Source organism: Aotus nancymaae, unplaced genomic scaffold (genome assembly GCF_030222135.1).
Source record: "Aotus nancymaae isolate 86718 unplaced genomic scaffold, 86718_ANA_hifiasm-v0.15.2.pri h1tg000067l, whole genome shotgun sequence".
NCBI classification, from domain to species: domain Eukaryota; kingdom Metazoa; phylum Chordata; class Mammalia; order Primates; family Aotidae; genus Aotus; species Aotus nancymaae.
The window spans coordinates 26320045-26337563 of NW_026988482.1; the positions used below are offsets into that span (position 1 = coordinate 26320045).

The following is a 17519-nucleotide window of genomic DNA, read 5'->3' on the forward strand; positions in this document are numbered from 1 at the left end:
TAATTTTTGTATTTTTAGTAGAGATAGCGTTTCACCATGTTGGCCAAGCTAGTCTCAAACTCCTGACCTCAGGTGATCCATCTGCCTTGGCCTCCCAAAGTGCTGGGATTGCAGGCGTGAGCCACTGCACCTGGCCAACAGCACTATTTTTATACTGCTTTTAAAAAGCTTTGTGAATCAAATGTTACTCTAGTTTATTCTTGATTTATTATGTGGAGAGATGAGTTGGTAGGGGCATCTGTCAGGGAGTTAAATAATATGGAAAATATGTTAGCCTAGAACCATTTAGCTTGATGTCCTGTTTTTTGAATGCTGCTCCTTTCATGGGTGTAGTGAGGCTGATGTTGCTTCTCCTTCTCCCATCTCAACTCTCTGAGATCAGCAATGGCTATTTCTCTCTTTAGCTTACCATTACATTGCCCAAATTTTAATCGAACCCAAGTGCTGTCTCTTATGTGAATGTTTAGAAAGCTACTCCGGGAGGATCAATTGGAGCCTGTTACCAAAGCAGCACAGCAAGAAGAGTTGGAAAGAAGGAAGCGCCTGGAGCAGCAGAGAAAAGATTATGCAGCCCCTATTCCTACTGTCCCGCTGGAGTTCCTCCCTGGTAAGCAGTGGACATGGCAGGGAAGGCCTTGTGCTTCAGGCCCTCCTGAAGCAGGAAGAATCCCAAGGTGCACACAGTGGTTAAAAACAGATCTGAAATAAGACTGTGGCCTCTCAGGAATCCTTTAAAGTCATTCAGCTTCTTCAGAGCACACAATCAGATGATTATTTAAAAAGTTAAAATGAATAAAAATGTACTCTTTAAATAGATTTTATTTAGATTTTTTTCTCATAACTGTGATTTTAACTTGCCAAGTGATTGGGACCTTTTCTAGTGGTCAGGTGAATAGCAGGAAGTAAAAACCAGTAGAGAAAGGGAATTTGGAAGGAGGGCTGAGGTTTTTGAGAATGGCCTCTGCTTCTCTTCTCAGTGGATACTCCCCATGAGAGTTAGAAGAGAAAAGGGGTGGTAAATTGTTTTGGGAAAAATATTAGAGCTAAATGTGGTCTTGATGTCATTCCCTTTCATTTTGCATTTCTAGAGGAAATTGCTTTAAGAGCAAGTGATGGTCACCAACTGCCTCCTCGGGTCTTGGCCCAGGAAGTCATTTGTTTGGACAGTAGCAGCGGTAGTGAGGATGAAAAAAGCAGTCGAGATGGTAAGATCAAGCCAGAGGTGCCTCCCTTTTTCCTGACCTGGTGTTCATCCTGAGATTGGCTGTACTTTGAAGAGTCCAGTCCTTCCTCATTCAGTTTGGGGTGTGGCTTTGACAAATTTCCCTGTTTCTCCTTGGTAAATATAAGTTTTTTGCTTATCTTAACTTGAAGCTGGAAGAGAGAAATAGTAAAAATCAAAATTTTAATAAGTGATGACAAGTTCTAACTTTAAGTTTCTATAGTCTTCTCATCTCACCGGGTGCAGTTAATTATCTTCACTCCCTAGATATTTGGTTTTACTTTTGTTTTGCTGTCTCAGAGGTGATTGAACTGAGCTCTGGAGAGGAGGACACTCTGCACATTGTGGACAGCAGTGAGTCTGTCAGTGAAGAGGATGAGGAAGAAGAGAAGGGTGGCACCCACGTCAATGATGTCTTAAACCAGCGTGACACCCTTGGGCGGGTCCTTGTCAACTTAAACCATCCTCCAGAGGAGGAAAATGTCTTCCTTGCCCCACAGTTGGCACGGGCTGTGAAACCTCATCAGGTACAGCAAACCTCGATTCTTTTCTCTTCTTCCTTTCTGTTTCCTTGCTGTGAACATTACCTGCTGGTGGTTATTAGCGTCATAGCCCATGAAGTACTTGTTTGGTACCAAGAGCAGCTTGTTCAGCTATTGGAAAGACCTCATAGTTCCTTCTAGCAGTTGATGCTTTGGGATTCCTGATGAATAGGAAGGGATGGGGAAAGGGAAGAAACAAGCCTTAGGTTTGCCCTACCCCATAGAAAGCACTGGGTCTCTTGACCTAATAATTTGAGTCTCTTTCTGTGGGATTCCATGACTGAGGTGCTCTCTGGAAAGCAGCAGTTTGATTAGGAAGGTCTGGATCTAGAAGAGATGTGAGAGTCAGAAGATGGAGGGACTTTCTGATAGGAGGGAGCAGAGTAGTTTGTGTTGATCCAGAGCCTGGAGCCAGGACTAGTGAGTAAAAGTTCCATGAAGACAGACATTGACTCAGCTTAAGAACTCTTTTTTTTTTTTTTTTTCTGAGACAGGTTCTTGTTCTGTTGCTCATGCTGGAGTGCAGTGGCATGATGTCTGCTCATTGCAGCCTTGACTTCCCTGGCTCAAGCGATCCTCCCACCTCAGCCTTCCAGGTAGCTGGGACTATAGGCCTATACCACCATACCACCACACCCAGCTAATTTTTTGTACTTTTTTTTTTTTTTTATAGAGATGAGGTTTCACCATGTTGCCCAAGCTGATCTTGAACTCCCAGGCCTAAGAACTCCTAACAATAAGGACTGCTCCTATGTGGCTGGGTACAGTGGCTCATGCTTGTAATCCTAGCACTTTGGGAGACCAAGGCAGGCAGATCACCTGAGGTCAGGAGTTCAAGACCAGTCTGGCCAAAATGGTGAAACCCTGTCTCCACTGAAAATACAAAAATTAGCCGGGCATAGTGGCACATGCCTATAGTCCCAGTTACTCTGGAGGCTGAGGCAGGAGAATCGCTTGAACCCAGGAGGTGGAGGTTGCAGTGAGCCGAGATAGCACCACTGCACTTCAGCCTGGGTGACAGAGTGAGACTCCATCTCAAAAAAACAAAACAAAACAACAATAAAAAAACTACTCCTATAGAATGGGCTGCCTTAAGAGGGTGAGCTTCCCAAGGCTGAATGAAGCCAGGCTGACTGTAAGATCCTGTCAGGAATTTGACACTACCAATTCATGCATTACATAGGGCATTATACTATACTAGTGAAAGCTTTTCTGTGTTTTCTCCAAGAGGACTGTCACCAGCAAATAGACCAGTCAAGCTATAGGGAAACTATTATGGCCATCCACACCTGCTGTCTATTGTAATGCCTTCTTATTTACCTAATTCTTACTAATTTCAAAGTGTGTGAAAACTGGAGCCCTCATCTTTGCGAGTCCCTCTGACATTTGTCTTTGTCCCTTGTCAGATTGGTGGGATCCGGTTCCTTTACGATAATCTAGTGGAGTCCCTGGAGAGGTTTAAGACTAGCAGTGGCTTTGGCTGTATTCTGGCCCACAGCATGGGTCTGGGGAAAACTTTGCAAGTGATCTCTTTTATCGACGTCCTCTTCCGCCACACGCCAGCCAAAACAGTCCTTGCCATTGTGCCGGTAAGAGTTTTTGGAAAGGCTCCACTTAAGTCACTCCTGAAGAGCTCTGGGTTGATGCCTTTACTGGGCACTAAAAAGCTTGATGAGCTTAGCTCTGAGTTTGTTCCAATAAAACTCTTTTTGGACTTGGCTTTCTAATAGGTTAATACTCTTCAGAATTGGCTGGCAGAGTTCAACATGTGGCTTCCACCTCCTGAAGCCCTTCCGGTTGACAACAAGCCTGAAGAAGTCCAGCCTCGGTTCTTTAAAGTTCACATCTTGAATGATGAGCACAAGTAGGTGGCCTGCCCTTTCCTCTCTGCCCCTTTCCTTTTAGACTTCTGCCTGGGATCTGATGTTAAGGCAGTCTATTTGAGTATGTAGCCTGTGTGCCCAGATTTGTTTTGGTTTCTTGATGTGTCACTTTCTCTGTTCTTGCTACTCATTTTTTTCTCTACCTAGCTTTTCAGGTAAGCCAGAGTTGTAGCTTGATAAATTTCTTGTGTTCTGCTTTAGGAAGCTTTTTTTTTTCTTTTTTGAGACAGAGTTTTGCTCTTGTTGCCCAGGCTGGAGTGCAGTGGCGTGATCTTGACTCACTGCAACCTCTGCCTTCTGGGTTCAAGTGATTTTCCTGCCTCAGCCTCCTGAGTAGTTGGGACTATAGGCATGTGCCACCATGCCTGGCTACTTTTGTATTTTTAGTAGAGACAGGGTTTCTTCATGTTTGTCAGGCAGATCTTGAACTCCTGACCGCAGGTGATCCGCCCGCCTCAGCCTCCCAAAGTGCTGGAATTACAGGTGTGAGCCACCATGCCCAGCCAGGAAGCTTTCTTTTTTTTTTTTCTGGTAACGCAGAAAATGATTCAGTTCCAATGCACAGGAGGCTTTTATATCTTGAAAAATAAGTGGGCATGGTTGTATGTCACATGCCTAAAGTAGTAAAATTCAACACGAAGAAATGGATCTTTCCACTGTCTATTTTTTTCTTTTTTTTGGAGGTGAAGTCTCGCTCTGTTGCCCAGGCTGGAGTGCAGTGGTATGATCTCAGCTCACTGCAACCTCTGCCTTCCCGGTTCAAGCAATTCTCCTGCCTCAGCCTCCCGAGTAGCTGGTATTACAGGCATCCGCCACCACACCCAGCTAATTTTTGTATTTTTAGTAGTAACAGGGTTTTGCCATGTTGGCCAGGCTGGTCTCGAACTCCTGACCTCAGGTGATCCACCTGCCTCAGCCTCCCAAAGTGCTGGGATTACAGGCATAAGCCACTGTGCCCAGCCTCCACTGTCTAATTTTTTATTTATTACATTTCACTTTTTTTAAAAAGCCTAATTATCAGTCTCTTCTTTTTTGTGATGAAGTCTTGCTCTGTCGCCCAGGCTGGAGTGCAGTGGTACAATATTGGCTCACTGCAACCTCTGCCTCCTGGGTTCAAGCAATTCTCCCACCTCAACCTCCCAAGTAGCTGGGATTACAGGCAGTCGCCATCATGCCTGGCTAATTTTTATATTTTTGTAGAGACAGGGGTTTCACCATGTTGGTCAGGCTGGTCTCGAACTCCTAACCTCGTGATTTGCCTACCTCGGCCTCCCAAAGTGCTGGGATTACAGGCGTGCGCCACCATGCCCAGCCAGTCTCTTCTTTTAAGCAAGCACTGGTCTGCATTTGACCTTTAATGGTACAACTCCCTAAGCTTTGAAAGGTACAAGCCTTGCTGTGTTAAGATTTAAATAAAATTATTTGTATATGTATGCCATAAAGTCAACCTGATTTCCAAAAGTCTAAAGCTATTTCTTGATCAAACAAGCCAGCTCTACTTGCTAACCTTTCCTCTCATTGGTGTAGATAATTGAGAAAGTAGACTTTACTGTATTTTCTGCAGAGGATGCCTTTTGTGATGTTTGGACGCACACGTAAAAATTAGGAGATGATGAGTTGACCTCACAGGCGGTTGGTCACCTACTCTGCTTTCTTAGATTTCAGGACTTTTAGTCCACATGCAGTCAGTGAAATACAGTGAGGGCTCAGATGTTTGAAAGTGGAGTGACTGCACTGAGGGTCATCTGGTCTGTTCTCCTCTTTCATCTTTACTGTTTGTAGCTCTTTATTCACTTGAGCCCAGGCAAGTGAACTGCAGAATGTTGCCCTTCCTTCTATCACTTTGTATTTATCATGGGATTAAAATGCTCTTTCAAATGTTGAATTGTAGTCATGCCTGAATATCCAAAGGGGCTGTCATTTTCTCTCGCCTTATGTAGTTGAATTGCTGTGTTTCTTGCTGTTTAACCACCATCAATGATCCAGTTCATCCTCAGTGCAGTTAGTTTCTCTGGGATGATGGGACGTCCTTGGGCAGTAGGCCAGCTCTGTGCTTGCTGCCACATGAAATCCTTGGTAATAAGTTCTGAATGTACATCAACACGGCTTTGATAGTGAGCAATTCTTTTTGGGAAGCAGCAGAAACAATAATTCTTGAGATATAATTCACAGCTCATAGAATTTTCTCTGTTTATCTTACAGGACGATGGTATCTCGTGCTAAAGTGATGGCTGATTGGGTGTCAGAGGGTGGGGTGCTGCTGATGGGGTATGAAATGTACAGACTCCTCACTCTGAAGAAATCATTTGCCACAGGTAGACCGAAGAAAACCAAGAAACGTTCTCACCCAGTCATCATTGATCTGGATGAGGAAGATCGGCAGCAGGAGTTTCGGAGAGGTGGGTAGCCTATCCTAGGAATACTCTTGGTGATGTTTCAGGAAAAAAGTAATTGTGTCTGCTAATAGCACCTAGTCAGATGCAAAGTGCATTATTGATGTGAATTGTTATCATGAACCAAAAATCCTGGTTCCCAAGATGAGTAGAATGACTTCCAATGGCTCTTAGAAGGTACTGCTTTCTCTGCAAGCCATGCAGTTCTAGTTAGGCCAGGCCAGGCCACACACTGGCTTGGGGGAGATTCCTCTGTTCATCTGTCCATTTCTCTCACAGAACAGTTAGAAGAGTAACCATTTCCTTTACCACTTTCTAGAGATGTTCTGAGAAAGCATTGAGAAAATATAAAGTGTTTAAATCACTAATATAAAGACAAAGTAGTAATACTATTGTTTGTGAATTTATAAAAAAGAATTTATCCTGGTTTCTTTTAGTGAAAACCATTCCTTCCTCTCATAGTTCTAATTCTACTCCATCTTCTCAGGGGCCTTTGCTTATTTGGGGAAGAAAGTTTTTTGTTTTTGTTTTTTTTTTTTTTTGAGACGGTGTTTCGCTCATTACCCAGGCTGGAGTGCAATGGCGCGATCTCGGCTCACTGCAACCTCCGCCTCCTGGGTTCAGGCAATTCTCCTGCCTCAGCCTCCTGAGTAGCTGGGATTACAGGCACGCGCCACCATGCCCAGCTAATTTTTTGTATTAGTAGAGACGGGGTTTCACCATGTTGACCAGGATGGTCTCGATCTCTTGACCTCGTGATCCACCCGCCTCGGCCTCCCAAAGTGCTGGGATTACAGGCTTGAGCCACCGTGCCTGGCCGGGGAAGAAAGTTTTTAAGGGTTCAGTGGCCATTTCATTTTATAAGTCTCTTCATCTATGAGATTATGTTTGTTCTAGGTTTGCTTCTATGGTAGAGCTGGGATGAATATGCCATTTAGCAATGACTGGAGAATAACTGCGGGAAGACCCTGTCCTTTAGCTAGCTCCTACCAGCCAGCCCTCAGATGGAGTCAAGATGCTGGCAATGGTGAGAGCCCACTAAAGTGTCTGGACTATTCCCATTGGTTTCATCCAGATGCATTTTTAATCCTAGGCTGGCACTCTGAAAGGTCCCTCTCTCTGCTGCCCAGTTGGTCTAAGCCCTAGGAATGCAAGTCAGTTACACTTTTCACATAAAGAAAAATAAAACAAGGAAAGGAATGGGGGAAAGGGATATTTATTGCAAGAGTCAATAGCCAGATTAGTGTCATACCAAGTGTGCAGGAGCTGGAATGGCTGACTCCCTCTCACCAAGGGGGGCTGACTCTTGCTTTCTTGCTTCCTTCATTTCTTCTGTCTCCTCCAGGGTGCACCCCTACTTCTCATACTATTGACTAAGAGCAGGCCCTGTCACCCTCTGACTCTGGATCCTCTTCCCTCCCTAGAGTTTGAGAAGGCTTTATGCCGCCCTGGCCCTGATGTAGTAATCTGCGATGAGGGACACCGCATCAAAAACTGCCAGGCCAGCACCTCACAGGCTCTGAAGAATATCCGCTCTCGCCGCCGGGTAGTGCTGACTGGGTACCCTTTGCAGAACAACCTCATTGAGTACTGGTGCATGGTGGACTTTGTGCGCCCAGACTTCCTTGGCACTCGGCAGGAGTTCAGCAACATGTTTGAACGCCCTATCCTGAATGGGCAGTGTATTGACAGCACACCTCAGGACGTGCGCCTCATGCGGTACCGGAGCCATGTCTTGCACAGTCTTCTGGAGGGCTTTGTGCAGAGGTGAGCCATCCTCGGGGTCTTGCTTCCTGAATTTTCAGAGGGTCCTGTTGCCAAAGTCATGCCAAGCCTGTTATACAGGATGGGGTGTTGGAGTAGGAGGGCCCCTTCCTAGGGGCAGTAGTAAAACTTTGCTTCCTGCGACAAGCTAGCAGATGGTGGATATCCACTGTTTCAGTTATCTGAAAGTCTGGCCGAGAAGTGCTTCTCTCAAAAGTTATCTTTAAAGGTCTTGGAGACACCTGTCTTCCTTGCTGAGAGAAGCAAGAAAAAGCTACCATTCTGCTGACTTGGGTGGAAGACTAGAAGTGGTTCTAGGGGTATAGCCTTACCAGTTTCAGTATCTCAGTAGGTATGCCTTAGGCTAGTCTAAAGCAGTCCCCTAATATTCCCTTCTTGAGTGGCATATGTTGCGAAAGCTCAGAGAGGCAGCCGAAATTCGAGTAAGAACCTCAAGTTCCCCTGTCTCTGTCATGCAGTCAGACATGACCTGGGACAGGTCATTCTGCTTCTTAGTGTTAGTTTTCATCCTTCAGGTGTTTCTTCTTGGTGGTGGTTGAACCTCACTGCACTGTTGCACGGCTGCAGTGCATGTTGAGATCCTCAAGAGGGAGCTGTGGCAGGAGTGCAAAGGGCTCTGTTTTTATTTTGTGTTGACCCCTCCTGGCCACACTACCTTGCCACTTCTGATGTGTTTGCCTCCATAGGAGAGGCCACACTGTGCTGAAGATTCATCTCCCTGCCAAGGAAGAAAACGTGATCCTTGTGCGGCTCTCCAAGATCCAGCGAGATTTGTACACACAGTTCATGGATCGCTTTCGGGACTGTGGTACCAGTGGCTGGCTGGGGCTGAACCCCCTTAAGGCTTTCTGCGTGTGTTGCAAGGTGCATTGGGGCCTCAGGGAAGATTGAGATGGGGATTAAGGATACACATGGTCCCAAGTGAGTTACTCCTACTGAGAGTCTTCAATAAAGGAAGACTAAAGTGAGAGGGGGCCACCTCAGTTCACTGCACTGGAGGTTTAGGGGCTCCAAGGAGAGAGGTGCTGGTGGTGTACCACACAACTCCTAGAGGTGCCGTTCACACAGTGTAATATAACTGATGCTCCCTGCGGTGTGCACCACAGCTGAATAACTTGTTATACCAAATTGAAAAATCGCTTCCTTTATCACTGATTTTTTTCACTTAGAAAAGGGGGTTGATGGAAGAATATTTTAGGGCAGCATTTTTGACTGCTAGCATAATCAGAATCAAAGAGATATATAGCTTAGACAAGTTATTAGGGGTACCTTCCATTGGATTCCATACTTAATCAGACTGAGACCTCTCATTCTTTTGTTGAGATTTGTATACACAGTTGTCTGTTTCATTGACTTTATACCTCTACCTCTGGCTACTCTTCAGCAGACCTATTAGCTATTATTCTTAATTGACCACTTCTTTAAAAAGTCAGCAGAAGGTTATGTGTCTGGGGACAGGAGGGTTTCCAAATATTTCTTTTGTAGCCAAAGTCCTGGATCAGGACCAGGAAACTAAGGCAAATGAGGTCTGTGATGATGCTTCGGTGTCACTGCATCCTTCCTTTTCCTTTCCTCTCTTCTCCTGGGAGTTCTCAACTCTTGCTAGGAATACTCCCTGAAATGATATGTGATTGGTTTGCTATAAGTCAGATACATTTTGTCTATAGATTTATACAGTAGCAGATTGTAGCCACACTGTGAAACTGGAACATTCTTGCTCTTATTTGAATAAGAATGTCAAAAACGCTTGTGACAGCTTTTTTGATTATGTAGCAAACATACTTACTGGTCTGGCTCCTGGTATGAATGCTCCTGTTTCATGTGTCATGGTGATCAGAACTGGTAATCAAAGCAAATATGCAGGCTCATTGTCTGTGAAGGGCTCTGACTAATTTTTGATGTGACAGTGTGTGCTGTGGGAGGTGTGTATTTGAGCAAGTATGTGTTTCCAGATTCCCTGGGACACCCTTGGAGTATTCTTTGTCCTGTGGCTCCCCTCCCTTTCCTTGAACCTCAGATCTGGAATCACCCTGATGTGCTGTATGAAGCCCTTCAGAAAGAGAGCTTGGCCAATGAGCAGGACTTAGACGTGGAAGAGCTTGGCTCTGCGGGGACCAGTGCCCGCTGTCCACCACAGGGAACAAAAGGCAAGGGAGAGGATAGCACCTTGGCTTCCTCAATGGGAGAGGCAACCAATAGCAAGTTCCTGCAGGGTGTTGGCTTCAACCCTTTCCAGGAGCGAGGCAACAACATCGTCACATATGAATGGGTGAGTCAAACAGATCCTTCAGGAACCATAAACTACTGAAGAGAAGGAATGGTACAAGCCCTGCCTGGGGAGAGGGTAGGGATGCACGGCTAGGGTCTCTATATGTAATTATAAAGGTACCAGTGAGCTGCTGCCTTGGAAGGGAAGAATTTTATTTCTAGTGATCTGGCCTTGGACCTGCTCCAAGCTGCCTTGTTTTTCTCTTGCAGGCCAAGGACCTTCTGACTAATTACCAGACTGGAGTCTTAGAAAACTCTCCCAAGATGGTACTGCTTTTCCACCTGATTGAGGAAAGTGTGAAGCTTGGGGACAAGATCCTTGTGTTTAGGTAGGATGAGAAACTTCCAGTTGATTCTGTGTGTCTATGGTAAAGAATGACAAAACCACCACAGAACAAGACCAATTAAGGCCCACCAGCCCCTGCCAAGTGCTTATTGTGAGGACCTTCTTGCATGTTAGGTCTGTATTTGGAGTTCCTTTCATTGCCCAATTTGATTTCTCCACAGAGAACAATTTAGAATCCTAGATTAGCGTTGAAGTTAAATCCTTCAAACTCTGGCCTGTTTTTCTTCACTTTGAGAGCTAAGAATAGTTTTTACATTTTTATTTTTGTTTTATTATTATTTTGAGACGGAGTTTTGTTGCTTTTGTCCAGGCTGGAGTGCAATGGCATGATCTCGACTTACCACAACCTCTGCCTCCCGAGTTCAAGCAATTCCCCTGCCTCAGCCTCCTGAGTAGCTGGGACCACAGGCATGAGTCACCATGCCTGGCTAATTTTGCATTTTTAGTAGAGAAGCGGTTTTTCTATGTTGGTCTGGCTGGTCTTGAACTCTCGACCCCAGGTGATCTGCCCTCCTTGGCCTTCCAAAGTGCTGAGATTTCAGGCATGAGCCACTGTGCTTGGCCAGTTTTTACATTTTTGAAGGCTTATAAAAAACATACAGAGAATATGCACCAGAGACTCCACATGGTCAAGAAAGCCTAAAATATTTGCTGTCTGTCTTTTTACAGAAAATGTTTGCTGACCCTTGGTCTAATCTGCTTCTATCCCTCCCCAACCTTTTATTTTAGTTTTAAGCTTTGTCCCTAAGACCAAATAAGTGATGTGGTTTGCTCCAGAGTCACATTCTCAGTCTGGCTAGAGCTTTGAGTCTCATTAAGGTTTGACTTCCCAGGGAAACAAAGTTGATTGCTTCTCTTCCTTTATTCTGACCAGATTATGCTCCAAGAAGAGCCAAGTAGCAGAAGCCTAGCTCAGGAACCTCAGAGTGAGGGCTTCCACATGTGACACACTTTGAGAGGACAGCAGTGATTCTGGCTTGGGGAGAGCCTAGTGTTGATTTTATGGATCACTTCTTTGTTTTGTTTTGTTTTGTTTTGTTTTGTTTTGTTGAGACAGAGTCTCACTCTGTTGCCCAGGCTGCAGTGCAGTGGTGGGATCTCAGCTCACTGCAACCTCTGCCTCCTGGGTTCAAGTGATTTTCCTGCCTCAGCCTCCTGAGTAGCTGAGATTACAGGTGTGCACCACCACGCCTGGCTAATTTTTGTATTTTTAGTAGAGACAGGGTTTCACCATGTTGGTCAGGCTGATCTCGAACTCCTGATCTGCCTGCCTCCCAAAGGGCTGGGATTATAGGTGTGAGCCACTACGCCCAGCCAATTTTATAGATCACTTCTAAGGACACTGGCTCTCTGCATATCTTGGAAGCAGTTGAGTGATTTTGTCTCTCTAGTAAAACCCATAGTCATATCTGATATATATTCATGCAGTGGTAGTGCTTAATGCTGAATGCTATTTGTTACTTTGCATTGAGCTAAACCCCAGAAATTTTGAATTGTAGAAGTGAAGAATGAAGAGAGCATTTTTTCAGTGTGGTGGTAGTAGTAAGTATGTGGATGACTGTGCTTCCATTATGTGCTAGGAAGGATACCCTTGGTTGTTCTTGGCAAAGTTACCTCTTTTTTTTTTGGGGGGGGGGATGGAGTTTTGCTCTTGTTGCCAAGGCTGGAGTGTAGTGGCACAGTCTTGGCTCACTGCATCCTCCACCTCCCAGGTTCAAGCGATTCTCCTGTCTCAGCCTTTTGAATAGCTGGGACTATAGGCACATGCCACTATGCCAGGCTAATTATTTTTGGATTTTTAGTAGAGATGGGGTTTCATCATGTTGGCCAGGCTGGTCCTGAACTTCTGACTTCAGATGATTTGCCCACCGAGCCCAGCCAACAGCTGACTCTTACCTTCTCTATCAGTGGTAGGTTGTGGGAACTCCCATTGTCAGAAGGTTGCACAAGAGTATGGAACTATTGGGAACAATGTTCCCTTGATTGTGGGAGACATTTGAACCAAATGTTTTCCGTTTTAGCCAGAGCCTTTCCACCTTGGCTCTCATTGAGGAATTCCTTGGAAAACGAGAAGTACCCTGTCCCCCTGGTGCCGAGGGGCAAGGAGCACAGAAGTGGGTTCGAAACGTCAGCTACTTCCGTGAGTTCATTGCTGCGTTGTTCTTGAAGCCTTAGCAAGGTCTGCTTAAGGATTTCTTTTTCTTCTCTCTTTCTCTATTCTATGAAATGCATAGGAATATTTGTGATTAGCCAAGGAGCAGGGGGATACTAAGAACCGGTTGTTGTGTACAAGGTACTGTAGTACTAGGGGTTGGGAGGATTGAGAGAGATGGGAGAGTATAGAGAAATAGAAGGCACAGGCCTTCTCTTCATCTGAGATGTGACAATTCAAGAACAATTTAATGCTCTAACTGGGGTTCTAAGGAGGATAGAATCACTGTGGTGACGATGATTGGAGAAACCTTCTCAAAAATGGGGAGGATTTGAATATACAGGTCTAGTGTGGCCTGAAGATCATTCCAGGCTGAAAGATCAGAGTGAACACAAGCCTAGATTATGCAGTCTCTGTGGGGAGATAATACTTCAAGGGGATGAACATTGTGTGTGTTTTTTTTTTTTTTTTTTTTTTTGGTGGGGTTGGAAATCTTAACTTTTAAAATGTGTAAGTCACAGATATACATTAACAGATATACAGTATATCTGTGGTATTTCATGGAGGGGCTCGAGAGATCCAAGATGGCTGATTACTAGCAGCTCAGGATTGTAGCTCCCAGTGAAAGCACAGAGAACGAGAGGATGCCACACTTTCAGATGAATTTTTGTTGCTCACGGACCAGGAGATTCCCAGCGGAGGAGCCCCATGGGTCGCCAGCGCTACTCTTGTGGCCGGTGCGGCGGTTCTTGGTGCAGAGTAAATGGGACTGGGTCCCCTTTTGGTCGACGTTTGGAGCTCCAGGAAGGCAGAGTCACCTATTCAGCTGATTGAAAAAGGGACTCAAGAAGGAAGCCAGACCAGAGATTCCCGGGCAGAAAAGCACTATGAATCTTAACACCGCTGTTTTAGCCGGCATAGTGGGTTGCTCAGATTCCGGCGCTGAGAATCAACAAGTTGGACGTCCACTTAGAGACCTAATTTGAAAGTTGGTAATTACAAAGATGACAGGTGGATAAATTTACAATGATGGGAAGAAACCAGCTTAAAAAGGCTGAGAATACCCAAAATCAGAATGCCTCTCCCTCTACAGGGGATCACAGTTCCTCATCGACAAGGGAACAAGGCCTGATGGAGAATGAGTGCGTTCCATTAACAGAATTAGGCTTCAGAAGGTGGATAATAAGAAACTTCTGTGAGTTAAAAGAACATGTTCTAACCCAATGTAAAGAAACTAAGAACCTTGAAAAAAGGTTTGACTAAATCCTAACGAGAATAGACAATTTAGAAAGGAATATAAGTGAATTAATGGAACTGAAGAGTACAATACGAGAACTCTGTGAAGTTTGCACAAGTTTTAACAGTCGAATTGATCAAGCAGAAGAAAGGATATCAGAGGTCGAAGACCAACTTAATGAAATGAAACGAGAAGACAAGATTAGAGAAGAAAGAGTAAAAAGGAATGAGCAAAGTCTCCAAGAAATATGGGACTATGTGAAAAGACCTAATTTACGTTTGATAGGTGTACCTGAATGTCATGAAGAGAATGAATCCAAGCTGGAAAATATTCTTCAGGAAAACTTTCCTAACCTAGTAAGGCAGGACAATACTCAACTCCAGGTAATACAGAGAACGCCACAAAGATATTCCTCAAGTAGAGCAGCCCCAAGACACATAATCGTTAGATTCACCAGGGTTGAAATAAAGGAGAAAATTCTAAGGGCAGCTAGAGAGAAAGGTCAGGTTACCCATAAAGGGAAGCCTATCAGACTCACAGCAGATCTCTCAGCAGAAACCCTACAAACTAGAAGAGAGTGGGGGTCAATATTCAATATCCTCAAAGAATTTTCAACCCAGAAACTCATATCCAGCCAAACTAAGCTTCATAAATGAAGGAAAAGTAAAATTTTTTGCGAACAAGCAAGCACTCAGAGATTTCATCACCACCAGGCCTGCTTTACAAGAGCTTCTGAAAGAAGCACTATACACAGAAAGGAACAACCAATATCAGTTATCCCAAAAATTTACCAAAAGGTAAAGAGTATCTCCATAATGAAGAATCTATATCAACTAATGGGCAAAATAGCCAGCTAGCATTAAATGACAATATCAAACTCATAAATATCAATATTAATCCTAAATTTAAATGGATTAAATGCCCCAATCAAAGACACAGACATGCTAATTGAATAAAAAGTCAAAACACATCGGTACGCTGTATCCAGATCCATCTCATAAGCAAGAATACACAAAGACTTAAAACAAAGGGTTGGTGGAAGACTTACCAACCAAATGGAGAGCAAAAAAAAAAAAAGAAAAAAAAACAGGAGTTGTAACTTTCGTCTCTGACAAAATAGACTGTAATAGTAACAAAGACTAAAAGAAACAAAGAAGGACATTACATAATGGTAAAAGGATCAATGCAACAACAGGGGTCAATGATCATAAATATATATGCACCCAATATAGGAACACCCGGATACATAAGACAAGTTCTTAATGACTTATAAAGAGACTTGGACTCCTGCACAATAATAGCGGGAGACATTGACACCACATTGTTAATATTCGACAGATCAACGAGATAGAAAATTGACAGGGACATCTATGATTTGAACCCAGACCTGGAACAAGTAAACTCAGTGAATATTTATAGAATTCTTCACCCCAGGTCCACAGAACATACATTTTTCTCAGTATCACATTACACCTATTTTGAAAGTGACCACATAATTGGAAGTAAATTACTCTTCAGCGTTTGCATAGCATTTCACAGACTTAAATGAAATATTGGTTGGCTGTTTGTTATTTTCTTCCTTTATTCCTTCCTGTCTCCGCTGTTAAGCACAATTATCGGCATAAAAGAGGTTTTTAATACCTATATTTAGATTGCATTCCAGCCTGGGCAATAGAGCAAGACTCTTGTTCTCTCTCCCCCTTTCTCTTTCTCTTTCTCTTTCTCTTTCTCTTTCTTTCTTTCAAAAAAAAAAAAAAGAAAATTTTCATGGAGGACATAGTGTCATTGGGGAAAAAAATTATTCCTTAGTGGGGTGGTAATGAAAAAAAAGTTGAGAAATATAGACCTCAGCACTGTTGACATTTGGGCCAGATAATTCTTTGTTGTTTAAGGGGCTGTCCTGTACATTGTAGGACATTTAGTAGCATCCCTGGTTTCTACTCACTAGATGGCAGTAGTCTCTCTCAGTTTTGACAACCAAAAATATCTCCAGACACTGCCAAATGTCCTGTGGGGAGTGGGTGTGTGGAGAAATCACCCTCATTGAGAACCACTGCCCTGATGGAAGGATTTAGAGAATTGGAGGTTCAGGGAGTAGCAAGAAGACCCACAACACAAGGTCTGGCTTAGAGCTTGCCCTATGAATCAGTGGTGAGCTGTGCTTGGAAACGTTGGAACTCAGGTTGGAAAGGTAGGTTGGGGTCCTGACATAGAACCCCAGTACCAGGCAATTAAACTATTGCTTCCTACAACCAGTTTTCCATGTGGTATTTCATGCCCTTAGTTTTGCCCTTTGCTCAAGATGACAGGTGTTGCCCTTACTCACCATTTATGCTTCTTCTTAACTGAAAGCTATTTTTTTTTGAGATGGAGTTGCACTTTTTCACCAGGCTGGAGTGTAGTGGCGGGATCTCAGCTCACTGCAGCCTCCACCTCCCGGGTTCAAGCGATTCTTCTGCCTCAGCCTCCTGAGTAGCTGAGACTACAGGTGTGCACCACCACACCCAGCTAATTTTTGTATTTTTGGTTGAGACCGGGTTTCACCCTGTTGGCCAGGATGATTCAATCTCTTGACCTCATGATCCACCCACCTCCCAAAGTGCTGAGACTACAGGCATGAGCCACCGTGCCTGGTCCTGAAGGCTATTTTTCCTCCTTCTTTTGAGGTTTCCTCCTTTTATTCATGTGTTCCATCCTACTGTTCCAGATGTATTTCCTTTATATCTCCTTCTAGCAATTTCTTAGCCTCAGGAGCTTGTTAAAAATGCAGATTCCTGGTGGAGGAACATCATCTGTATCAAAACACAAAACCCTTAGTCCTTCTTCACTCACCAGGACTCACAGGGCTGAGGCAGAGAGGTCACCCTGAGCCAGTATTTTACAAATTCCGTAGGTGATTAATATACACTCCAGAGTCTAGGATCCTTGACTTTAGAATTGACTTAAGATGCTAAAGGGAAGAAATACAGTTTATAATCCATGGTGCATGTGAGAATCACCCGGGGGATATTTTCAAATTATAGATGCCTGGGCCTCACTGTAGACCTGTGATATGTCCAAGGGGTGGGATCTGAGCACTGTTGTGTTTGTTTGTTTTGCTCTTTAAAACACATTTGCCCAGTGATTTTGCTGTGTATCCTTTCTCTAATATATCCACTTCTTATGGTTTTCCTTCCTTCCTAGGGCTAGATGGTAGCACCCCTGCCTTTGAGAGGGAGCGGCTCATTAATCAGTTCAATGATCCCAGCAACCTCACCACCTGGCTGTTCCTTCTCTCTACAAGGTGAGTGGATCCTGAGAGGGGAGGTCAAAGGAGTCTATTCAGGCAGTTGGCCACCTGTGCTGGTCCCCCAAAACTTCATCCAAGTTCTATCAGAAGAGATCAGCTCAGGTTTGTAACTTGTTTTTGGGGTCAGAGAGGGGACTTCAAAAGGAAATTAGGTTAGCAGGGCAGTTGTGATAGTGTCATAAAATTCTTTGAGACCTTCATTAACAATGGTTGTGGCTGATGCCTGTAATCCCAGCACTTTGGGAGGCCAAGGTGGGAGGATTGCTTGATCCCAGGGGTTCAAGACCGGCCTGGGCAACATAGTGAGACCTTGTCTCTACAAAAACATCAAATAATTAACTGAGTGTGGTGGCATGTGCCTGTGGTCCCAGCTACTTGGGAGGCAGAGGAGGGAGGATGGCT

The 17519-nt window shown here is 44.2% G+C and overlaps 1 protein-coding gene across 2 annotated transcripts in view; it reads left to right on the forward strand.

Annotated features, from left to right (window-relative positions):
- Positions 1–17519, forward strand: part of RAD54L2 (RAD54 like 2) — a 110995-nt gene that overhangs the window by 80098 nt on the left and 13378 nt on the right. For both annotated transcript variants that reach the window (XM_012460624.2, XM_012460623.2), the window contains exons 4-15: positions 468–607; positions 1089–1205; positions 1523–1749; positions 3171–3353; positions 3495–3628; positions 5850–6046; positions 7465–7807; positions 8512–8689; positions 9843–10094; positions 10304–10422; positions 12461–12579; positions 17012–17111. In XM_012460624.2, coding sequence (XP_012316047.1) covers positions 468–607; positions 1089–1205; positions 1523–1749; positions 3171–3353; positions 3495–3628; positions 5850–6046; positions 7465–7807; positions 8512–8689; positions 9843–10094; positions 10304–10422; positions 12461–12579; positions 17012–17111 — 2109 coding nt within the window. The remainder of the gene's footprint in view (positions 1–467; positions 608–1088; positions 1206–1522; positions 1750–3170; positions 3354–3494; positions 3629–5849; positions 6047–7464; positions 7808–8511; positions 8690–9842; positions 10095–10303; positions 10423–12460; positions 12580–17011; positions 17112–17519) is intronic.